Source organism: Eurosta solidaginis, chromosome 5 (genome assembly GCF_040869045.1).
Source record: "Eurosta solidaginis isolate ZX-2024a chromosome 5, ASM4086904v1, whole genome shotgun sequence".
In the NCBI taxonomy this organism is placed as follows: domain Eukaryota; kingdom Metazoa; phylum Arthropoda; class Insecta; order Diptera; family Tephritidae; genus Eurosta; species Eurosta solidaginis.
Window position 1 is genome coordinate 212,270,658 of NC_090323.1, and position 25,988 is coordinate 212,296,645.

Here is a 25,988-nt window from a genome sequence, read left to right on the forward strand (position 1 = left end):
ACTTTACCACATGATCACATACGAAGTATGTACAAGAAATATGCAAAGAAGGCAATTGGGATAAGGTTTACAAACAACTAAGACATGACCTGGCTGAATTCGTTTGTAACCATCGTAGGAGTACGGGTTCCAATCCCACTCCCGGGGGAAAAGGCTTTGAAGATATTTAAAAGGTATAATCCAAACAGCTGTTACCTTGTCTGTCCTGATGTCACGTTGTTTAAATTTTTTCCAAATTATTAAATAAATTATAAATTAAAAATTGCTTCAAATAAATGTTTTCATACATTTAAAGCAATAAGGGCAAACCCCGCTTAAAAACTCATCAAAATTTAATGTTATTGAACAAAGTGGCAAGGTTAAACTCTAGTCAACTTTAATCGTAGTTTAAACTCGCACTGAAAAACCGGGCTTTATTCAAGAACAACAAACCTTGTTGATTTTACTAGCTTAATTTCTTTCGGTGACGAATTATACATTGAGTGTTAACAAACATGCGTGCATACATCTTGCCTCGTTGCTCGTTAGTCAACAGCTAAAACACTACGATAATTTTACTCTTGTGTGTTGACAGATGAGTAGATTGCATAGGTTATTTGTCGCTCCCCATACAATCTACTTTTCTGTTAGCGCACGATGATGCATCAAAAATCTAATGTGTTCGGGCTTTTATTAATACAGCGACAGTTTAAAATTTGGTAACCACTCCTTTAAATCAATGACAGTTATTTGCAATCTCTGTAAAATTTTTACATATGTACACCGGTCCTAGTTGCGAAAGATAAACACAATTTCTACGAGTATAAAATTAAGTTGTATAAAAAATATTTTATATACTACGAATTTATTCGATTAATTCTAAAAAAATATTTCCATTACTTAAGCAATTAAACGTGTAAACTAAAAACGAAAATTAAGTACTTGGAAAGGAAGTCTTAGATGAATTACAATTATTTAAAACTTAAGTACATAATATGTATAGATGCGTGTGTGTAACTTTAGAAGTTTCTTAAATTAACTTTTATTTATTTAGAATTCATTTTAAAAACATCTTTGTTATTGAATTCCTTGATTGTTTTTTTTTTAGATGTAATCGTATGTATATATGAAAATATGTATGTATGAATGCAGATGTTTTTTGTTTATGATGTCTTTTTAAGCTTATTTGATATGTATGTATGTATTTATGCAAATACAAAATCTCCATTTAATTTTGTTTTTTTGCTTAATTTTTGTTTTTTTTTTCTTAGTACTTTAATATTTATACTAAAATGATGGCTTGCTGCTACCCATGCCACGTGCGGGCAAACTGTTTGTTTTAACCGTGGGATTATCGCGTGCCTGCGAATGCGCTACAACAATGCTAAGGCATTGCACCCACTCTTCGGCGTTTTTGCCATCCTTCGGTTTGAGTATTAACGTCTGATCGGCTGTAAATATTTCGAATGCTTTTGGTATGTTGCGTGCGCCGCGTGATACCTTAACGGAACGTATCTGATTTACGTCAATGCTTTCGCCACCACTCTGTATGTGTGCGTCAAGTTGAGTTCGTATATAAAATGAAAATAAAAAAGGAAAATATATATGTGTAAATATTTAAATCAAATACAATTTATAAGGAAGTTCAGGGTTTTGTGCAAATGGTCTAGCATCATTGCATTGCAAATTTGTATGGTTGTAGCATTCATTCATTCACTCAGTCATTCATTCATTTGTACAAACATATATTTTGACTCGTTTTGGTATGTCTTGAGATGCGTTGACTCTTACATACATATTCATTCATTTGTACATACATATTCCGACACCAGCTACAACGGTCTACGTCTCGTAACTTGAGGCATCTTCTATTTCAATTTAAAGCTGACTAATTGCTCACCGAAAACCATGCCTGCACACAATTTATTCCCACGACTTGTTTACACGTAAAACTGCATTTTCCGTACCCTATTCCGTTTTTGCTTAATATGCATTTCCCACAACTAATTTTATTTAAGCTGGGCTTGCGCTTCCCACTGAACTGAATATATGTATCTACGCAGTTGGCTGGCAAAGCGCCTAATTATATTTTGTACACTTAGTATGTAAGTATGTATTAATGTCAATATGTAATGTAGGTAACTCATAAGAATTAACTAGAATAATTTACTAGATACTAATGTAACTTCGCTAATAAAGAAAATAGTTGTTTTTGACATCAAACAAGAAAGAAAGTCTGCATTTATACTATATGGTATATTTTTTACAATACACTAACAATTTGCTACGTCATGGTCAACATGCAACATCAAAACCTGTAGTTTATTTTTTCAATTTTGAATAGCAAATCAACAACGGTCAAAACAAAACCAAACAAAAAATTGAGATCAAAAGTTGTTCACGATACGTAGCTTTCATTTAATATAGAAAAGTTTCCAACATCAAATGCACATAATTCTGAACTCCCTTTACATAATTTTGTATTCGAAAGAACATGAGCAACATGATTTTCCACGGACACCTCCAAAATCGTGAGTTACTGGTAAAAACCGAGTTTTCATACCTTTGGACACTTACAAGCCTATAACTTTGTCGGTTATAAACCGATTCACAGTTTATTACCGGATCTTCTAAGAAGCGATTACGACCTTTTCAACGATATATGTATGTATACATATATTGTGGCGAATATTAGCAGTTCTATACATCACTATGCTGCTAATAAATAAATGCACAACAATAATAACGCAAGCAGCCTCACTTATGTACATGAACACATCACAGCAAGCAGCCACACATATGTAAACATAATCAGCAGCTTGAAGAAAGAGAAACAATCACACGTCATGTTCTTATCAGCTAAGAGCAGAAGTTGGTACTCACACATACACACGCATATAGCTAAATAACCAAGTATGGGATACAAATGTTCCAGAAAGCATGTTCGTGCAATGTCTAGACCTTAGGAGAAATATGCGAACGGGGCAACAGCGAGTATAAAAGTAGCGCAAGCTGAGGAATAGTGAATCAGTGTTATTTTAACACGCTTTAGTGAAGTACTACTCCCAATGCTAATGCTAACAGCGACAGTCGTGACAGCAAACGAAAACGAACTGATGTCTCGGCTGGCGTATTGACCCTAGACCCCGTTCAAAACATCCAGAACCCAATCGTTCCTACACCTAGCACGATAGAATTAATAAACTTAGCATCTCCAAGTCCTCTTACAGTAGAGCCTTCAACATCAAAGGCACCTCCAACAAAACTAGCAGCTAGAAAAAATATTGAACCTGCAAACCGTTCTCAGGCGACTGAGCCTGGAACTAGGAAGTTGGTTGTAGTCCCTCCTAAAAAATCGATATTCGTGTCAAGATTCGAGAGGGATACTACTGAGGAGGATCTGAAATCGTATATCTTCTCAAAAAGGAAAACCCATGACGTAACAATTCGGAAATTTAATTTTAGTTATGAAAGAAACGTATCTTCCTTTAGATTAGATGTACCTATTGACCATTTTGACACTATCTTGAGTAACGATTTTTGGCCCTCTGGGGCACTTGTGCGGGAATTTGAATATAGGCGGAATAAGAGTGTTCCAAACTTGGCAAAGATCCCTGTTAATAACACTGAGTCAAAAAACTGAACGAAAAATCTGCTTTAGATATACTTTACCAAAATGTTAGAGGCTTAAACACCAAGTTAACAGAACTGTTTTTAAAATCATTTAACTCAAGCCACGATATAATTGCTTTAACCGAAACCTGGCTGAAACCTCATGTTTTTAACTCAGAGATCCTCTGTAATGACTACCAGATATATCGAAATGACCGCCTGAACAGGGTTGGAGGTGGGGTTCTGCTTGCTGTACACTCTTCAGTACCATCTGAAGAGATTTGCGTAACCGCCACCGATACAACTGAGTTCTTGTGCATACGCACACAACTAGCAAATATTCACATTTATTTGGCCATCTGTTATATCCCGCCATCTTCTGAACTGTCCGTTTATATGAATCACATTTCTTTGCTAGGAACTGTTAATTCGATGCTAAAGCCTTCCGATTCCATTATTGTCTTGGGTGACTTCAATATGCCACACATATCATGGTGCATCTCTGACTTTAATATCGTACCAGTTTCGTCAAAGTCTTCCATCAATGAATTTCTAGACGGAATGTCTGAGCTGTGCCTTCAACAAATCAACATCCAATCGAATAAATTCGGAAGAGTGTTAGATTTAGCCTTTGTGGATGATGAATCTAAATATTCCATTAGTCGATGCGAACCCATTATTGAACCTGAAGATGCTTACCACCCTTCCCTCAAAATAGTTTACGAAGTTGTAAATTATGCTTGTAACAGCGGAAATAAACGATACGACTCCAGTTATCGCTTCGACTTTGCGAAGGCCAATTTTAAAAAACTAAATCGTGATCTATCTCGAATAGTATGGTCAATATTTAATGCTGATGTGGAGCAAAGCGTTTCTCACTTTTACAATACCATTTACTGTCTTTTTGAAAAATACGTACCTAAGCGGATTTGTGTACATTCCGATACAAGCCAAGTATGGTTCACTAAAGAGCTGAAAATTTTAAAGAATAAAAAGTCTCGATCTTTCAAGTTGTTCAAAAAGACGGGTTTACATAACCATTACTTACAGTACTCGATTCTACGCTGCAAGTATTTTCAATTGAACAAAAAGTGTTACAAAGCTTATCTTTGTAAAATGAAAAGAAATATAACTTGCAACCCGAAGGCATTTTACGGATTCGTAAACTCTAAACGCAGGGTGAAAGGGTTTCCATCATCCATGAAATTCCAAGATAATATTTCCAGCGATGATCAAGAGATCGCCGACTTCTTTGCGGAATTTTTCAAATCAAATTACTCTATTGATACCAACGTTTCACCTAATGAATACCCATACCATATTGATTCATGTTATTCAATCAGAGCTCCATTTATATCTTCAGAAGATGTATTATCTTATTTAAAAACTTTAAAAGTATCATATTCATACGGCCCCGACAGGATCCCGACACACTTTCTTAAAAAATGTGCCGTAAACATCTATCAGCCGCTAACAGATTTATTTAATTTATCTTTAATTTATGGCGTTTTCCCAACAATATGGAAGGAATCTTTTCTTATTCCGCTTCATAAAAATGGAAGCAGGTCTTCAATAGAAAACTACCGGGGCATAGCAAAGTTATCCGCTATCCCAAAGTTATTTGAGGCTATTGTTACCCACCACCTAACATTCTCTATTTCCCCCATAATTGCAAGCTCGCAGCATGGGTTCTGTAAGGGCAAATCACCTATCACCAATTTACTAGAATTTACCACCCACGTTTCTAATGGATTTAGAAAAGGCCTTCACACTGATGTAATTTACACCGATTTCAGTAAAGCTTTCGACAAAGTATCACACCCATTACTTATTCATAAGCTCAGTCAACTCGGTTTTCAACCCCGTCTTATATGTTGGATTTCTTCGTATCTTGGTTATCGTACGCAAAAAGTAATCTTTAAAAATACACTTTCTGGGGTCATCAATGTTTCTTCTGGTGTTCCTCAGGGCAGCCATCTTGGTCCGATTCTGTTCTTGTTGTTCATAAACGATATATCTGGTACAATTAAATACTCAAAAATCTTGATGTACGCAGACGATGTAAAACTTTTCAAATCATGTGCCTCGGTTGAGGAACATTCCTTGCTTCAAATGGATTTAAATCACTTGGTTACCTGGTGCAATGTAAATTATATGCCGCTCAATCTCAAAAAATGTAAATTCATGTGTTTTTCTCGGAGAGCTTCGCCACCAGCTTCATATACAATTAACAACTATAGTCTAGAAACTGTAAATAATTTTATTGACTTGGGAGTCATGATGGATTCCAAACTTAGTTTCAATCTTCATATTAATGCTACAGTGAATAAAGGCAAAGGTGTTTTTGCATTTGTTAAACGGTGGTCAAAAGAATTTAACGACCCTTACATAACTAAAGCACTTTTTACAACATTAGTTAGGCCAATATTAGAATACGGCTCGATAATTTGGAATCCGCGTTATCAAGTCCATGCAGACAGTCTCGAATCAATACAAAAACAATTTTTACTATTTGCCTTAAGAAATTTCCAATGGGACTCTTTAACTAATCTTCCACCTTATACTAATCGATTAAAGCTTATCAATCTTTCAACTCTTGCTAGTCGAAGGGAAATGCTTGGTGTGATATTTATGACAAAACTTTTAAATGGATCAATTTCGAGCCCATTCCTTCTGAATGAAGTGAACTTTTGCGTTCCCTCTCGGACATCGAGACACTTCAAACCTCTTCTGCTGAAACAATGTAGAACGAATTTCGAACAAAATGAACCTTTTCGGCGTTTATGCCAAGATTATAACTCTCACTCAAACACATTTGATAGCTCGGACTCCCTTTTTTCTATAAAAAAGATTGTTCTCACCTCTCTAAATTAATGTATAATACGTTTGCTTCTGTTCTCTTTAAGTATTACGCTTGGCTGATGAAATTTCTTCTGTAGCTGAGCAGTCTCAGATCGTGACGCTTGACAAACCGCTGCCCATCAAATACTCGGCAAAAAAAAAAAAAAAGTTATTATATATATATATAAATCGATCGCGTGAACAGGATTAGCCTGGTTTCATTGGGCCACTTGAGGGCAGCGCGCTGCCACAACGTCCATTAAAAAAAAAAAAAAAGTAGTCTAAATAAAGAACGTTTTGCTATACTGAATATTTGAGTTATTTATTCGACTGTTCATAGATTCGAACGTTAACAGAAACTGCAAAATTATCCAGAATTCCCAAAATTCGTTACATTGTCAATAGGAAAACTTAACACTACTGTGAAAATTTTCCCAATGAACCAATTTTTTCACCTTTTTACGGGTTTTGTCAACTTTGGTGCTATCTGCAAGCACTAATTTATATGCAGACTGCATCAACACTGACTTGCATCAGAATTGAGAATTGATTACGCGTTCATTGAGTCATTTTCTTAAATATATTCAAAACGGACTGAGTTATTCATGAAAAATTTGAAAAACATATAAAATTGTATCAAAACGACTCAGAAATGTCTACTTGGCAATTGTGGTCTAATATGGCTGTAACTTATGTAGTTCTAGAAGGCCTAGACAATGGCAGGGGCTTTACAATCTACACCGACGGCTCGAAAATGGAAAAGGGAACTGGAGCTGGGTGTACTTAACACATCTAAAGTTAAGCCAATCATTTCGACTTCCTGACGCATGCAGTGTATTCCAGGCCGAGGTCTATGCCATAGAGCTGCTTCAAGATAGTATGGTCTCTAACACTGACGTAACAATCTTTGTTGACAGCCAAGCCGCCTTAAGGACATTGGAGTCCAACATGATAATATCGCATATCGTGCGGAGGTTTGGAGCCTCGCTGGCTAAGTCATCTCAATGTCTCCCTTTGCTGGGTCCCTGGACACAGCGGTATTGAAGGGAATGAACTCGCAGATGAGATGGCTAGGAAAGGTTCCGCTTTGGGCAAAAGTGAAGTGGACAACTCCGTCCAACCACCGCTGAGTTATCTCCTGGGGAGAATCAAGGAATATGAGAACAGGGCAACGGACTTGCTATGGACCAACAGGGTTGACTGCGAAGTCTCAAGGTCCATATGGTCATGCTTGGATAGGAAAGGCACCAGCTTTTTCTCAAACTGAACAAATCCGCTGTGAGGGTACTTACGGGTGTCCACACAGGTCATTGTGCTATCGCACCAATGCTCCGACGGTGGCGAATACCAACAAGCTCCCTCTGAAGAAGTTGTCAGGATGAGGAGGAAGAGAAGTCGATCTACCACTTTCTCTGCCGATGTAAGCCCCGGACATCGAAGGAGGCAAAGAAGAAGGCTCAGATTTCTGTGCTCACAGTTCTTCGACAGACTGCCAGAGATTGGGAAGGCGGATGTCTCGGTTCTTCTTGGGTTCATTAGGGAATGCAAGTGGTTCGTTGATGACCACTAGGAGGTAATGGGGCTAAAAGAATGTGCCGCCACCCTGCACTTACTGAGGGCACTCACAATGGACACAAATGTATCAGAGTGGAAGTGTGGGTAATACCCACGCACGATCTAACCTAACCTATGTTTTTTTCTCAACCGATTTCAAGCTTTTTACCAGTTTTGGAAAGACAAAACTTCATTCTTTACAATTACATACACACTTAGAAAATTTGTATTAGGGTGGGTCGATTTGTATGGACGAAGGTTAACCGATATCGCGCCATCAATTTTTCGATAGGATTTGGGCTGAGGAAAAAAAGTTCACCTACGCATACCCAAAAAACTAATTTTCGAGCCTGCGAAATTTATGTTTTTTGACTTTTTTCGACTTTGATTTTTAAGGTTTTTTTCATGATCTACTAAAAAAATTTTCATTTGATTGTAAAATTTTCATGTATACCCTGTCCGACCCAAAAATGTCCGCTAAAAACGTTGTCGATAACAGTTTTTTTGGAAAAATTAACAGATAACAATTTATTTAGTAGGTCATGAAAAACCCTTAAAAATCAAAGTTGTTGTTGTTGTTGTAGCAATGTTTCGCCCCACCTAATAGCTGCGACCGATCACAAATTGTCATCAATATCCTCTAACGGGAGTCCAAGGAAACTTGCTGTTTCCACAGGGGTGGACCATAATGAAAGGGGTGTTAGAAGCGTTGGTTCCACATTACAATTAAAGAGATGGTTGGTGTCATGTGGGTACACATTGCAAGAGGGTCATACATTTTGTATGTCGGGGTTGATTCTGGATATGTAAGAGTTTAACTTGTTACATTATCCAGGACGAAGTTGAGCCAGAGTGACTCGCGTTTCCCTGGGGAGTATGCGTTCCTCTTCCGCAAGTTTTGGGTACTGTTCCCCGAGTACTGGATTCACCGGGCAATTCCCGGCATAAAGGTCCGACGCCTGTTTGTGGAGTTCACCAAGGATCTGCTTGTGTTGTTTTGCTTCATACGGCTGAGTTCTCAGGTGCCGTATTTCCTCATAATGCTTACGGAGATGACTCCTTAAGTCCCTAGGCGGAGCTGGCTCATCAATCAGATGTCTGTTGGGATGCCCAGGTTTCTGGGTATTCAACAGGAACTGTTTGGTTAGCATCTCATTTCTCTCCCTGATGGGGAGTATTCTCGCCTCATTATGTAGATGGTGTTCTGGGGACATAAGAAGACGAAGAAGAAGAAGAAAAATCTAAGTCGAAAAAAAGCCAAAAAATGAAATTTCGCAGGCTCGAAAATTATTTTTTTGGCTATGCTTAGTGGAACTTTTTTTCCTGACCCCAAATCCTATCGAAAAATCGATGGCGCGATATCGGTTAATAAATCGACCCACCCTAATATGTATACACAGCACAAACAACAATTTTTCTCCTCTTCCCCTCTCTCTATCCTTCTCTCTCTCTTTGTTTCTCCTGCTTGACTTCTAATTCTGCTTCCGCTTCTCGCTCTCTCCCCTCTTGCTTTTCCTTCCCACTCCCCTCTCATTCTCCCTCTCTCTTCACTGTATTATTTTTCTAAACCTTAACTCACCGATCCTTTGCAAGATAAATGCGCACCGGACAAAGTGAAATACCGTGTGCGCCAGCGTCGAAACAAACGCCATTTGCCTTTCTTCTCTTTAAGTTGCCCCTCAATCATTGGCTGATTGCTGCCATTGAGAAAACCGACCGCTTTATCTGGATGATTGCATAACAGGCATCCCCATTGATATTCCAATTCATTGCAATTTGGATTGTTCATATCTGTTTTGGACACCTCAAAAACATCAAGAAAGCCAGAATGTCGTAATTCGTTGACGAGTATTTCGCGATCCTTTGAAAGAAGATGAAATATAAAAAGTCATTTATAATATTTGTCAAGCTTAATATGTATGTATAAGAGGGCGATCTATATCTATCGGTTACTGGCTACAAAACGACATACTTCAAAAAATACTCTAAAACTGGTTTCAAAAACGTAGACGTTTTGGAACCGACATCCGAGTTGTAAAGATATTCGCCACAGTAATTTTCTTTACAAACCTTCGAATTAGGGAATTGACTTGTAACCAATTCAGTAAAACTGCGATTTTCGCATTTGAGTATTTGCCAAATATTTTTTAAATTACTAATGCCAGGTTCACGTGTACTTAAGACGGACTTCTCCTTCACCTAAGTAGAATTATTAAAATATATGTACATAGTAAATGAGGGTTGTGAATAAGTTTTGTTCATTTTTACTAGCTCCTTTCTATAAATATTTTGCTACTTACATAATGTCGTACTTGAAAATCTAGAAACATCAAATGTATCCAAGTTTTAGGGTTACGCGTGCGCATCGTAAAGCAGGTTTTCGAGTACATACAATGAGGTCCACGTATTTGGCAGGCAAAATGTAGCTTGGCTACTTTTTTTGTGCGACGTTCTGCAAATTCGTTTGAAACTTTTTGACGTAAGTACCAGACGAAGAGGAAAAATAAGACAGAATACGTTAGACCAAAAACGAAACATGAGATGAAAAGAGACTAAGAGAAATATATTGTGACGAATATTAGCATCACTAAGCTGATACTAGCATCAGTAAGCCGATACTAAGCAGCCACTCGTATGTACGTAAACAAATCAATCATCATTTACACACATACCTACAAGGCAACGGAGAGATACTCACAAACACATGTCATCATCAGCCGAAGTAGTACTCACGCATACACACGCATATGGCTACAATCTACAAATATACATGTATATGGCTGGTAACCAAGCATAAAGTTCTCGAAATTACTAGACCTTAGAGAAATTAGTGAACGAGGAAACCGAGAGCATAAAAGCAGCACAAGCTGAGGCATGACTAATCAGTTTTGATTTAAGTGTTATTGTGAAGTACTCTCAAAGTAGTCTACTAAATACCTTTTTGCATTATTGAATATTGGAGTTATTTATTCAACAGTTTAGCGATTCGAACGTTAGCAGAAGGTTTGGAATAAGCGGAATTCCCCAAAATTCGATACAATATATTTGTTAGAGACAAGTGCAAGAAATGCAGTTCGTATATGAGATATTAATTTACAAATAATAGAAAAGTAGGAAATACAAATCAGTATAGGACAGGAAGATGAAAAAAGCGTCGAAGTTTAATAATACAAAATTTTTTGTTGAAGCTTCTAAGTTGTTTAATGAAAATAAAAATATATGCGACTGTGGAAATACTCCCTGTCCCACAACAACACCAGCCTTGAAACCCAGCACGAAGAATCACTGAAAGCTACTTTGGCAAACGAAGTCACTTAACGCACCCGTCCTGCTACATACATATATGGTGCAGAAGCATGGACCATGACAACATCGGTCGAGGCAGCTCTGGCATAGTTCGAAAGAAATGTTCTTCGAAAAAATTTACAGACTACTACGCGTTAGCGATGGCGTGTACCGAAGAAGATTTAATGATGAGCTGTACTAGCTTTTGCATACATGAAGATAGTCCAGGGAATTAAAACGCAGCGGCTACGCTGGTTAGGCCATATTATGCGCTTGAGGTGTTATGCGAATGAAAGATGATGCTCGGGTCAAAAAGGTATTCTTAGCAGTGAACTCGTCTATGGAAGCAGAGAGAAGAGGGCGGCCCACACTACGCTGAAATGTGGAAAACGATTTAAATTTCTATGTTGTTGCTGTAACAGTGCTTCGCGCCATTCAATGAGTGCTACCACTCTCACAAATTGTCATCACACCCCTATAACGCAAGTGCAAGGAAAGTGGCAATTTCAACAGGGGAGGACCATAGGAAGATTGGTGCTAGAGGCGTAGTTCTCACATTACACAACGCATGCAGGACATACGTTACATATGTCGGGGTTGATTCTGGACAAGTAAGAGTTTAACCTGTTAGAGTATCTAGAAAGAAGTTGGGCCCGGGTCACTCGTGTCTCTCTTGGTAGTGTGCTTTCTTCGTTTGCAAGAGTTGAATAGTGTATATTGATAACGAGGTTCACCGGGCGCGTCCTGCTGGCAACGGCGTTTACCGATTCTGTGTGGATTTTGCCGAGAGTCTCCTTATGCTCGTCTGGATCAAACGGCTGTGTTGGCAGGTGCCGCATCTCATCATAGTGCTTGTGGAGATGTTCCCTTAACACCCCCGTGGAGGCGGGGCTAGATCAAGAGGGTTTTTGCTAGGGTATCCCGGTTTGTGACAATTTAGCAAAGACTGCCTGTTCAAGCATTTCTTTGTGCTTTTTAATATTAAGCTCCTTGGCCTCGCTGCGCAGGTGATGTACAGGGGTCATACGAAGACGTCCCATGTCAGTTCTGATTGCAGCATTTTGACATGCCTGCAACCTTTTCCAATATGTGTTTTTTAAAACCAGACGACCAAACTAGCATTACCAATTGGTGCCAATTAGCACTGCGAAGAGGTGACTGGCGCTCACTTGTCGTATAAGACGTCTAAATGTTAAGATCGATAGTTTTTCCCTCAATATATTAATTCTGAGTTAAGGACATAGCTCCACTCCGCCTTCGCTATATCCCATTGTGGCGAAAATTTGCATCACTATGCTGTTAGTAAATAATCACAACAACAAAAGCAGCAAGCAGCCACACTTATGTACAAGTCAACAAAGAATATTCCATACACATAACCAGCAGTTTGAAGCAGAGAGATTATTTCACATACATATATGTATGTAGCCGGCAGCTAAAAGCAGAAGTTGTTACTCACACATACACACGCATAAGGCTAGAAGAAAAACACAAACTACAGATATACATGTATATACCTAAATAACCAAGCATGAGATACAACTGTTCTAGAAAGCATGTTGTTGAAACGTCTAAACCTAAAGAGTAATGGGCGAACGAGGTAACCGAGAGTATAAAAGCAGCGCAAGCTGAGGAATCAGTAATCAGTTTGATTTAAACACGCTATAAGTGAAGCATACTTGTAATTGTGACGTACTACTCCCAAAGTAGTCTAATAAAGACGATTTTGCAATACTGAGTATTGGAGTTATTTATTCGACAACTCAGATATTCGAACATTAGCAGAAGGTGTATGATTATCAGGAATTTCCCAGAATTCATTACACTATAATTATTGGTACTCACCTTCAATGCTGCAACGCGTTGGTGGCGGTAATGATTGTGAAACTTCATCCATATACGTTTTAATTGAACCAAAATGTTTTTCGCAAAATTGTTGTACCGGATCACGCATTATTTGATAAGGTTCGAAAGTGCTCATACGTTGATCTAAAATACAACTATTATTTGCATTGAGAAGTGTACGACTGGTATTGTTGTTGTTACGACGTGGTGTCATATTTGTTGTTGGACCGGAAACGATCACTTCATGTGTACTCTGTTAGAAGTAGTATTAAAAACAAAATATTTTAGAAACAAACCGGTGGCGTATGAGTAACTTTTAATACAAATATGAATGAACCCATTTGAATATTACTCATACGCCATGTTGCACAATGTGAAAGTTTTGTTGACATTTATTAATATACGTACATATATGCATATGACTTACATTTCCATTTACAGGCAGTTTCATAACAGACTTTTGATTACCGCTATTTTGTTGTGGCAACGCTGGTGACGCATGATGCACCGAAACCGGATTTTGTGGAATGGTAATTGAGCCTGAAATACATAATTTTAGAGTATTTTATTTTGTAATTTTTGGAATTTGCGGGAATGGGCCTTAACATCTATAATATAGGCTGGGCGCTTTCGTTTATACATATACAAAAGCCATAAGCAAATAGCGGCAATTTCGTCTCTATACGCGCGACTAGTTCGCACTCTCGTTGTGCTTCACAATTCCACGCACACCATGAAAATTCTCTGCAGATGCTCCCGAGCGCTGCTCTATGACAATGTATGTATTAAGGTCTACATTGCATACTTAAAGTGCAGTGCACATGTACCTACGAACTATAAATACAAGCCACAAACGACAACAGATCAGAACGAAAATCGACACTGATGATGGCACAACGCCGAAACCGGATTGTCTCGAAACCAAATTTGACAAGGGATGACGGAAAATCGTTCCAGTGTACATGCAGGAGAATGCTTAACAGAATTGGGCTTAGGCTAGCTTAAACTAGTCGGTCCGTGTAGAACTCACATAGACTGAATGAGTTCATTGTGTTACCAGAAGTTTGTTAAACAGCCAAATTGATATACCCTATCAAAAACAAGGAACTATGTCTTAGCCTGTAAATCTCAGGGCACGAGCCCAAAACGTGCTCTATCGTTTCCCTCTCCGACGCGGACTAACTGCATCTGCTATCACTGACCAAGCCTCATTTAAGGCCATGTGACAGTGTCCAGTCAGAACACCCGTCATGAGTCTACAGTCCACTCTTTTAAATGAGGTTGTAATACCTAAACACGATCTTCGACACTTTACAGCTCGGCGCTTGGGTTTACGCCTTTCTCGTTTGTTCGATTATGTGCAACTCTCGCCTTCTCTTAATCTCGTTCAATCTAATTGGGATGTATGCAGAGCAATATTCGAGGGATGGACCCTTTTTAGCTAGTGCTTTTTCATTCCCATATGCCCTGGGACCTAATGTGGATGTATGGTTCTCCATATGCCGGATCTTTCCAGGAATTGTTTACTACACCCTAACACACTTCTAGATGCTGCCTATGCGAGATTATTACCCTAATTGCTACTTCGCTGTCAATATAAAAGTTGACGCGGCTGCAGTTTAAGTATTTTTCTTCCAGTTTTTCTACTGCTTTGGTTACGGCTATTACTTCCACCTGAAGAAACTGCGGCTTGCAGCCAAACTTTTTGATATAGCTACCTACAGCTGTCATAAGACCCATATTAGAATACTAGGTTATAGTGGCCAGCCTTGCCTAATGGACCTTCACATAAGTGTAAACGAAATAGAATACTGTTCTAGCTTCTTCACAGATGTACATACCCACGAGGGTGGGAAGTAGAGGAAAGCTTACTCTATCACGGCAGGTATTCTATCACGAACTTTAAATAATCAAGAATATTATGCTGGCCGATCACAATCTCTGGTTGAACCAGGTTAGGTTAGAGCACGTGATTGCTACCTCTAGGTCCGTTATGAAATCAATTTAGTTAACGGCGAAATAATCTAAATCTGGGTGGAACTGAACAGTCAAGTATGAAGTTACTCTATGGTTCCACCTCATAATCCTCCATGCAGATGCAGCATTAGGGGGACGAATGTACGCGTATTGGATAATGACCCGTCAAAACCATAATAATTATTGGAAGATGAACCATTGTGAAACTAATAATTTCGATTGGCCGCCTGCTGTCCACTTTCTTTCATAAGGACCTGGCTATCATGTAAGAGTTAGTCTCTACCCAGCGTTTGCTGAGCTGACCGAGAGTCTTCGGTACAAGAGTAGATCACGGAACTCCGAACTCCCTACAGCCATCTACGTAAAGTCAGTTGTAGGCAAGCGCGCTAGGAGATCCGCGAGAACGTTGGCCACAGTATAGCTATGGCCATCGGAGCTTCATAGAAGTGCAACAAAAATAGGTTAATCAATAAAACTTAGAGAATTTATGTTATGTAATATATGGTTCTAGCAGCGATATTTTAGCAGGACACATCGTGATTGACTAAGTGTTGCGCAGTCTGCTTCGGTTTCGCAATCACTCTTACCAACAATAGTCGTAGTTAGTTTTAACTGGACAAAGCAATGCCATTGTACGTAGTTTACTGCAGCACCTCCATAGTAGTAGATGTGAGCACAAATCACGGATTCATTGATTCGCTCCTTCAGTATGTCGCAGGTAATTTTTCTGTTGTGACTTCTTCTGTGGAATCTTCCAACTATGCAAGTATAGAATTTTTTTAAATCCCAGTCACAATAAAGGTGTACTGCCGGGCACGTGGAGAATGATAATTCCCTTATATGATGGCTAAAAGAGTTGTAGCCGAAAAGGTTGGAGCGAAACGGTACCCCACTCTCCCAGCGAGTACATAGATCAAGCGAATGGAGATCAGAGTAAACAGTCGACTGGTTTGGAAAATAGACTGTTCATGGATCTATGGGAGGGGGGCGGAATGACCTAGGAAGTTCAGTATGGTAATGCTAAACCGTTTTCGATATAATAATCGTTCCCAACTAGCCGGGGTAGTGCTTGAAGTGCTAGTTTCGGAGAATAACGGATTTCTATATGACATAGGGACATTGAACCGATGACATTAAACCGATTTCGCTAAGGTCAAGATAGACTTAAAGGTGGAAGGTGTTCTACTCCCTTGGGGATCAACACCATCATGCGCGTCTTGAGAGTCTAGTTGCTAACCATTATGCAAAATTGGCTTTCTAGAGCAATAACGGACTTGTCTACGTTAAAAAGTCTTCTTCTCTTATTCTTTCCCAAGACTCACTTTCATTATCTAATCAAATGTTCTAAAAGACACTTTCCTACATACCTATAGATTGATTCAGTGCATCAGTACTATATTTTAGCAAAGCAGTACTTGAGTTCAACAGTGTAGTAGGTCCTTGAGAGTGCGGTCTTACTTTAGTGGGGGATGTGGTAACTGTAACCCCACCCGATGTCACCTGCGTCGATGGTATACCCCATTTGTTGTGTCCCGTTATAATAACATTATTGCTCAGTGGTGGCACAGGTGTTACATAGCCTGGACAGCTGGGGCTTGTTGGTGATTTGGGTGTCGTTAAGGCAGCCACCATTGCTGTGCTAGCACCTGCACCAGCGCCACCTGGAATCACTACATTCGTGCTTGATTGCGAATTGTTTGCATTGTTCGAATTGGAACCAATACCACCACCATTTTGATTGATATGTTGTGATGAGCTGAGACGCGTCATACTTTTGTGTAGACCACCTACTGAGCCGCCTGCTACATTTAGACGTGTCATACTACGATGCGTATTACCGGTCGGATGTAAACGTCCAGTGCTGCGTGAATCGCCAAGTTTGACACGACGTGTGTAGCCAGCATGCGGAGGCGTAGGTGGTACAGGCGCTGTAATGGGCATACTGGGCATTTGTGGTGCATTGCTCTGCTGTATGACAGTTGTATTACTAGGCGCTGGTTGTGTTGTGGCTGAAATGTTAAAATATTGTATTACGCACATGCAGTTAGCTCTCTACATCTCTACTAGTCTTACAAATTTTTAAATTGCCGCTAAGCAATGCTTTACGGCTACCATCCTTTGGACTGCTCGGACTGCTGCGACTTTTATTTTTGCTCTTATGCATACGCCCCGTGGTGGCAATTGTCGACGCAACTGAAACCGTTGTCGTGGTGGCAGCTGGTTCGGCAGTGATAGGTATCGATGTAGCTGAAGTGTGGGGCAAAGTCGTGTTCGGCACAACGTTATTGAGTACGGTGGCAACAACGGCGGCAGCAGCTATAGGTGTTGGCGGTGGTGGATCAGTTGGACTGTTTAGGCTTACAATTGTTACACCACCGGATATCTTATTGCTCATATCCATGTTGATGTCGGATGTGGAGAGTTTCTGCTGACTGTAGATTAAGCGGAATCGGATATTAATATTTTTAATTTTAATTTTTCCTACTCACCTAAGTGCGTTCTTTTGTCGTACACAAGCGAGTACCTTATCGGTGAAGAGTACAGGAAATGATGAGCATAATTTTGTGGCTTCTTGCAGTAAGTTCGTTTGTGATGTGCGATCTGCATGTGGCAAGTGTTCCAGTACAAAATCAAGTGCGTATTGCGCGTGTGCCTTTGTAAAGAATAAGGAAATGCTATTAGGTTCTATTTCTTGTCTTTCTCCTCCATCATGTTCGCGCTCCTTCTCTAACTGTGTACCCGTTTGCCTTAAACTCGATCCCTTCCTCATTCTTCTTTCGTTTTCATCGTTTAATCTAGCCTTCTGTCAATATCTATACATTATAGGAAGCTGCCGGGGGCATGGGACCGGTTAACTTGTTTACGGATGGGTCGAAGTTGGACGGAAAGGTTGGTGGGGGGCCTTTGTCAAGAGCTAAATGTAAGCCACAAGTTTAAGCAGCGGAAGTTGCCGCGATTAAGAATACGGTGGATGAAATGCTATCCAGTGCTACTACGGTTAGGGAATTTAACATCTACTCTGATAGCCAAGCAGCTATCAAGGCTTTGAGCTCAACTACAGTGCGATCGAGGGTGGTCTGGGAGTGCCTGACCTAGCTTGCGATTGCATCGAATTATTTTACAATTAAGATTATCTGGGTCCCGGGCCATAGTGATATCCCGGGTAACTGCCAAGCGGATCTCTTAGCCCGCATCGGTACAACTGAACTGAATGAAGATGGCTGTAGGGATTTCGGGATTCCGCTAGCCACCTGTGGATTGCTCCGCCATGGCTGCAGGGTAGCAAGATCTTTCTGGCCGAAAGTGGATGGCAGGAGGTCTGCTGAAATAGTTGGGTTCACTAAGGCTCACCTATCAATGGTTATTGGGGTTCTGACAGGGCACTGCACCATGGGTATCCATGCGGTACGTCTAAATATACTGGAAACTCCATCATGCTGCAGCTGTATGGAGGATGATGAGGTGGAATCACCAAATCATTTTATGCTTGATTGCCCAGCTTTTGCCAGAACTAGGCGAAAGTACTTCGGTCGCGACTCACTTGGATCTCCCGAGGATTTATCCAAAGTTGCGATCGATATCATTCGGAGCTTTATCGTTGCTACACAACAATTCTCTAAGTGGTTATATCTACGTTACCGTTGTTTTATAGCATGTGGTATTACAACTGTCCTTCATGTTGTGAAAGTGAGCCCCCCTTATTAGGACAGCTACCACCTAACCTAACCTAATCTAGGAAGCTGCCGACAAAACTTACGAACTAAGGGCACAACATAATCGAAACAGCTTCAGATGCATTCCTAGCAAACTGATATTTGGCAGAAACGGCGCCATTGTATCACATATGTAAATATCACCGAGGAGGGAGTAGATGGTTGGTGTGGATGAGCTTATAAGTTCGGGAGGTACTACTCTATCACGTTATAAAACAAGAGGGTATTATGTTGGTCGATCACGACCTCAGATCGAACTAGGCTAGGCTAGTACGCGTGTTTGCTACGCCTAGGTCCATTATGAAATCAGTTAACATGACGGTGTCATAATCTAAAGTTATAAGATATAGTTCCGAACAAAATCGATATTTATCCTGCTGGCATTGAAGTGAGATACGACGGAAATACTTTTACCGTGTTCGGAGTGAAACTAAATAAACAAGAAGTGGCTCGATAATTCTACCTGCAAATGCAGCCTTACGGGGTTTTCAGTATATTAAGACGTAACGCATGGACGCTTTTTGGAAAAAAATAAACTCATTGTAATCATTGGTAGATGAACTTTGGTGAACCTAATAGTTTCGACGGACCTTCTGCTGTCCACTTTCAGCCTGATGTATCTGGCAACCATGCAAGAGTTAGTTTCTTCCCAACGTTTGCTTAGCTGGCCGAGCAGCAGATCATCGAACTTTCGCTACAACCGTTCCTACAGCCCTCTACGTAAGGTCAGTTGTAGCCAAGCGAGTCAAAATAGATCCGGGAGAAAGTTGACCGAAGTATTGCTTCAGGACTCTAATTATCGCAACCTTAAAATAGTTCCATCAATCCTCAGCTCCTCGCACAACATTTTCGACCGCAATGCAATTGAGCTCACGTCTGCAATAGCCACTTGGCTATGCAAGTAGATGAAATATTTTCTTACCGCAAAATCAACGCATAGCTTGTTATCATCAGCAACCTCGATTGCGGCGTTTTCCGCTTGGAGGACGCAACATTGATCGCGCAGCTCGAAATTGTAGCTCACAGAAAACCCCAAAAAAATACTACCAATCAAATAACTAATCCACTTCTTCCTCCCAGTCCTCTCTCAAGGGAATGACTTGTATAGACACTAACATGTAATGCTCGACGTCTCCAATGCGTTCTATAAGACTAGTACTGCATAGAGCGGAATCGGCTTAGCTACCATCTCGTAAAGCAACAAGCTAACCGAGCCCTTCCTTGCCCAAACATTCGCATTGGGTCTCAAAAGTAGTTACCTGCTCGAAAAAATTTCTAGATATTTATAAAAATAGTACTGAAATCGTAAATCCCATATCTCGTCATAAAAACCGTTAAGTTTTTTCATTTTTGACAACCAGTCCACACAACTAAATCCAGCTTGTCACCATATCCAGGTGGCGCAGGAGGTCAGGAAATGTACCACTTAACAGGTTTGCCAAGTCATATTTGTGGGCGACCACTGTAGGAAGCTACTGGCTCAAAGCTCCAGGGACGCTCCAGGTTATTTACAATCGAATGAAGAACCGTTCATGTTGACATACCCTTACAATAGGCATGCCTGAGCATAGCACCATAGGAATCTATTTTAGTAAGAACCGAGACAGCTTGATGTTTGTGAAATACTTGGGCGATGCGGGAGGCACAGGTTGGCTAATTGTCACTACCACTTCCTTATTAAAATCAGCTCTTCTCTAGTAACGTTCCCTGCAGGTGTAAGGCCAATTTCTTGCCTCGAATGACCACATGCAAACCGAATAGCTCCAAGCGCTTTGTCATACTCGGTACACTAATGCCCCTCTTTTCTTGATAATTGGTATGTGGACTGGAAACTGTCAATGCGAATTCCTTTCGAAGGTAGCTGTATGGAGGATAGGAAAGTGGAATCACATACTCATTTCGCGCTCATCTATCCAGCATTTGCAAGGTTAAGGCGAAAATACTTCGCACTGGATATCATCAAGCGCTGTCTCATACGGAACTATATCACAGAATTATGCCTGGAGTGACCGTTAGATAATGTGGTACCTCAGTGGATCATGATGCTGTGATTGTAAACGAAAAAATTCCTTTAAGGTTTAGTACATCGAATATGAGTCCGGCACGCTCCGGTACTAAAATCATCTCTTACTAGCCCGAATGCTCTGGTATGGAATCTCCTCCCTCGAGTTTTCGGGTATGTGAAGTTTAGCCGCCTCTTGCGACAGACATGACTTGCCGCTTTAATTTTCTTAGCCTTTTAATTCGCTGTGAAATGGGGCAAGATACTTGGTTTTTTTCATCTTACCATGTTTTCCTTTACTTTCTCTCTGCTCCCTACTCTATTCTGTGTCTCATAAGGGCTGCTGTCTACTGCACACCCTTTCTGTTCTCAAGATTGTGCTCTACTCTATTATTTATTCTATCTTTTCCCTTTCCTTTCTATTGATCTGACCATAAAATTTCGTCTTTTATACACTCGCTATCTCAATACCTTTTGCTCCCAACTTCCCAAACTCACCTTGTTTGTACGTCCTGCGGAGGCAAGTATTTGTGCTGTCAACGAAATATTATTCGGATTAGCTTTGCTGGCTGCTTTAACTTTGTCGCAATGTTCCACAATCAATAGCGGATGTTGCTCTGAGATTTTAAGTAATATTTGCATTGTTATTGTGCAAGTTTCATTGTCGAACAATAATTCGCACAGACGTGGTACGCTGCTCTCCAAAACCTTAGAAAAATAAAAGATTAAATTCAATCCATTAAAATCCTTTCTTCCTCTCTTTTGTTGTATAATCAAGTCTTACTGAAGGAGTCTTTTGTGCTATTAGCAAATAAAGTTGCAGTACAGCGAGTTTCTCTTGAGAATCACATTGCGGCAGGAGTGTTACCAGTAACGGAGCATGTGGAGAAACTTCTTCAGGCGAAACTTCATAAATTTGTGAAAGGACACGCAGCAAGCCAAAGTTTCCTGAAAAAAGAGTGCGCATAAGTAAATCTAATTCTATAATATAGGTTAATAGAATTGTCTTCATACCAGCCATAATCGAATCCATTATCGATGAAACGTGTGGACTAAGCAAGTACGCATAATCTATAGCCGCTAAAGAAAGGTAACTTGCTAGATTTCTGGACAGTTCACGATTACCCTTCGGCAGGAATTGAACTGCTACGGGTAATGAGATTTTCATAACCTCCCTTTTATCATAATTCTGTAAGTAGAAGAAGACTAAATATTTAAAACTTAGAACCTTTAAACTGTGGCTCCGATTATATTAAAAATGCTCGAATTAAAAAGTAACGACTTAAAACTAGTACTCACCAGAAATATACTAGACATAATATCAGCAGCAATTTTCGCATGCGGTGGATCTTCTTTGGCCGATCCAGCCGGCTGGAGATTCCATAATAAACATGTCTTCAATAAATCTACTAAAGCAGCACAATATCGTTCTGCAGTTTTCGTCTCACGTATACAAGAGAGAACGCGTGTAACACAAATCTCCACAACCGATTGATCATTATTATTTTTGAGGTAATCCGGATGTGAGATGATCGGACTAATATCAGAGAGCTGTTACGTAAAAGAGAAAGAAAAGTAGTTATTTTGTTTCCATACATATGTTTTCGTTTCAAAGACTTTAGCTATGAAAATTTTTCTTTCGTTTTTATAGACCGTCTGTATTGTGAAGAGAGAGGGAGAGAGAGAGAGGGAGAGAGAGGGAGACACAAATAGATGCTGCTTAACGAGGTACCCGTCAAACTTACGTACGCCACGCAGATAACGTTAAAATTTTTATAAGTGAAAAGTATCTTCTAGTAATTCGCTTTTTAGTGGATCTGGTGCTTAGGAATATAAATATTGTAACGAATATTAGCAACAGTAAGGGTACTGTCATCTCTAAGCCGATGCTAAGCAGTGACATGAATGCACATCAATAATTCAATCATTATGTTTAGACATACATATGTACGTATACGCAGCTGAGAAGCAACGCACAACCACATGCATATATCTGAGATACTCCCGAAAGTATGCAATGAGAGAAGCTATAAAATCGTGCAATTGTAGTTACAGCTGAGAAATTTGATTGCTGATGGCCATTCTGGAAATGGAAGCGCCTAGAAGATGCGAACGAGGAAATCAGAGAGTATAAAAGGCAACAACAGTCGAGGCGCAATAATTCAGTTTTGATTAAGACACTATCTGGCGAGCAATAGCAGTATTATTTATTGTGAAGTACTTTAATAAAGGCCATTTTTCCATTATTCAATATTGGAGTTATTTATTCAACGGTTTGTTGATTCGAACTTAGTAAAAAATTGCAAATAAGGGGAATCGCAAGTAAATTCGTTACAATTGGTGTCAGAAGAGGAATTGTTGAATAAATTCCGAAGATTGGGAATATAACTTTGACATGGCAAAGTTCAGTGAATTGAAGATCCAGCAACTGAAGAATGAGTTGGAGAGCCGTGGATTGAATACAACCGGCATTAAACTCGAACTTCAGGCACGATTACGAGAGGCAATGGAATCAGAAGGAATTAACGTGACTTTCCTCTTGATGGCGAGGAGACAACAAAAATTGAAGAGAAAAATGAAACATCGCAGACAGTTACGAGCACAGACTTGAACATGATTTTAGCTGCAAGATCTGCTCAAACATCGACAGTGTCATCTCAACTGGCAGAACAGAAGACATATATGGAATCGCAGGAGAACCGTATAACATCCAAGATGGAATACCAAGAGACACGAATAACATCAAAGATCGAAGCCAAGAAACGCGTATTTCAGAAATGTCGACACAGATAACAACCAAGATGGAAACACAGTTAGAAGAACAGAAGACATATATGGTTGAGCAGTTGAAAGCACAAGAAAATCGCATATCTTCGCAGTTAGAAGCACAGGAAGCAAGGGTAACATCAAAGCTGGAAGCGCAAGATGAAAAAATCGCTCAATTTCAGGCAGAAGTCAATGATTTGAAGGGTCGTATGGAGCAGCTACAACTAAATCGCCCTGCAATTTTAGCAAGCAATATGAAGGTAAAAACTCCATCTTTTGACGGCTCTGTTCCTTTCCAGGTGGTTAAGATTCAGTTTGAGAAGACCGCAGCAGTGAACAACTGGAATGCTGAAGATAAAGTTGCTGCACTGTTCATGGCATTGAAAGGGCCTGCAGCTGATATTTTACAAACCATTCCAGCGGGCGAACGGAACTGTTATGAAGCATTGATACGTGCTCTAGAGAGACGATACGGAACTGAGCATAGGAGATAGATATACCAAATGGAGTTACTGAACCGCTTCCAGAAGCCTGGTGAGACATTGCAAGAGTTTGCGTCGGATGTTGAAAGGCTGGCACATTTAGCGAATGCGGACGCACCCGTGGAATACACTGAAAGGGTAAAGATTCAGAGCTTTATAAATGGCATACGGGACGTCGAAACAAAGCGAGCTACACATGCAAACCCAAAACCTACATTCACAGAAACGGTATCTCATGCTCTGATTCAGGAAACAGCGTCGCTTCTGTGTACGCCAGTTTTCAAAGCACGCCGTGTGGAAGTAGAAAGGCCAGAGTGGGTAGACGCAATATTGGAGGCGCTGAAAGGATCGCAAAAGCGGAGTGAGAGAGTTATCAAATGCTTCAAATGCGGGAAGCCCGGTCACATTGCACGTCATTGCGATCTTGATCCTAGTGGTTTCAACAGCATGGGTGGTCTTAATAACAAAGCTGGAGGGGATGAGCAAGAGCGAGTAAGATGTAGAGATCGAGAGGTAGCTCCAGCTATTGAATGTCCTGTGATATCTGTGTCGCAAATTGGTAGAAAATCGAGCAGTCTTACCGTCAGAGGGAATGTGGATGGCAAAGAACGTGTACTGACTGTAGATACGGGCGCATCTCATTCTTTAATTCGATCTGACTTGGTCAACAGGAGAGTAAAAACGTTACCTGGAGCAAGGTTGCGTACGGTCACTGGCGAGTATAACCAAGTCCAGGGAGAAGTGGTATGTGAAGTCTTGATTGGAAAGGTCACAGTTCTACACAAATTCGTTGTGGTGGAGATCGTTGATGAAGGTAGATTGGGAGTGGACTTCTTGGTTGACCATGATATCAAGATCGATATGCAGAGAAGGGTGATGCATTATAAGAACCAGGATATACCACTTAACTTCAGTTTGCAGAAAGGGTTCAGCAGTAATCGAGTACTGGTGGAGAAGACTCGGCAAAGACCACGAAAGTAAAAGGCAAAGGTTGGTAGATCGAATGGGCCAAATAAAGCAAAATCAAAAGTACCTGTGAGAGAAACACTGGCATTAACAAAACCTAATGGACGCACAAAAACGAAGCAACGAATTTCCCAGAAAAAATGCGAGGGTAGTTTCAGGCCGGAGCGCACTACTGTTGTGAAAAGTGGGAACGATACTGATTATGCGAAGCCAATCCGTCAAGCGCAAGCTCTACGAAGTAGTTCATTGGCCAAACAACAGAGTGTGAGGGAACGGCCCAGGGTTATGAGTAGTAAGATCAAACACTGGAATGATAAGAACTTTAATTCGGAAGGTTTCTTGGAGGGAGATTTGGTACTGCTATACAACCCTCACCGGCGGAAAGGTGTTCCATCCAAGATTCGGTGCAGTTGGGAAGGCCCGTACAAGGTTGTGAAGAAGATCAGTGATACCGCATACAAACCATTGGGAAACCACGGAGTACAAGAGTGGTACATTTGGAGATGCTAGCAGCGTTTAGATCGGGAGATTTGTCTGATCGGGACGATCAGACTTAGGTGGAGGGCAGTGTAACGAATATTAGCAACACTAAGGGTGCTGTCATCTCTAAGCCGATGCTAAGCAGTGACGTGAATGCACATCAATAATTCAATCATTATGTCTACACATATGTACGTACACGCAGCGGAGAAGCAACGCACAACCACATGCATATATCTGAGATACTCCTGAAAGTATGCAATGAGAGAAGCTATAAAATCGTGCAATTGTAGTTACAGCTGAGAAATTTGTTAGCTGATGGCCAACTATTAGATTCTGGAAATGGAAGCGCCTAGAAGATGCGAACGAGGAAATCAGAGAGTATAAAAAGCAACAACAGTCAACGCGCAATAATTCAGCTTTGATTAAAACACTATCTGGCGAGCAATAGCAGTATTATTTATTGTGAAGTACTTTAATAAAGGC

General features: G+C 40.2%; 1 protein-coding gene across 5 annotated transcripts in view; it reads right to left on the reverse strand.

Moving 5' to 3' along the window:
- Positions 1 to 1,072: 1,072 nt before the first annotated feature.
- Positions 1,073 to 25,988, reverse strand: part of melt (melted) — a 109,068-nt gene continuing 84,152 nt past the window's right edge. For all 5 annotated transcript variants that reach the window (XM_067788085.1, XM_067788089.1, XM_067788086.1 and 2 more), the window contains exons 3-15: positions 22,108 to 22,359; positions 21,823 to 21,997; positions 21,593 to 21,756; positions 21,307 to 21,516; positions 17,583 to 17,746; positions 17,167 to 17,525; positions 16,461 to 17,102; positions 13,544 to 13,656; positions 13,117 to 13,369; positions 10,287 to 10,456; positions 10,057 to 10,185; positions 9,566 to 9,847; positions 1,073 to 1,524 (exon numbers count right to left, since the gene is read on the reverse strand). In XM_067788085.1, the coding sequence (XP_067644186.1) occupies positions 1,267 to 1,524; positions 9,566 to 9,847; positions 10,057 to 10,185; positions 10,287 to 10,456; positions 13,117 to 13,369; positions 13,544 to 13,656; positions 16,461 to 17,102; positions 17,167 to 17,525; positions 17,583 to 17,746; positions 21,307 to 21,516; positions 21,593 to 21,756; positions 21,823 to 21,997; positions 22,108 to 22,359 (3,171 nt within the window). In that variant the 3' untranslated portion in view covers positions 1,073 to 1,266. The remainder of the gene's footprint in view (positions 1,525 to 9,565; positions 9,848 to 10,056; positions 10,186 to 10,286; positions 10,457 to 13,116; positions 13,370 to 13,543; positions 13,657 to 16,460; positions 17,103 to 17,166; positions 17,526 to 17,582; positions 17,747 to 21,306; positions 21,517 to 21,592; positions 21,757 to 21,822; positions 21,998 to 22,107; positions 22,360 to 25,988) is intronic.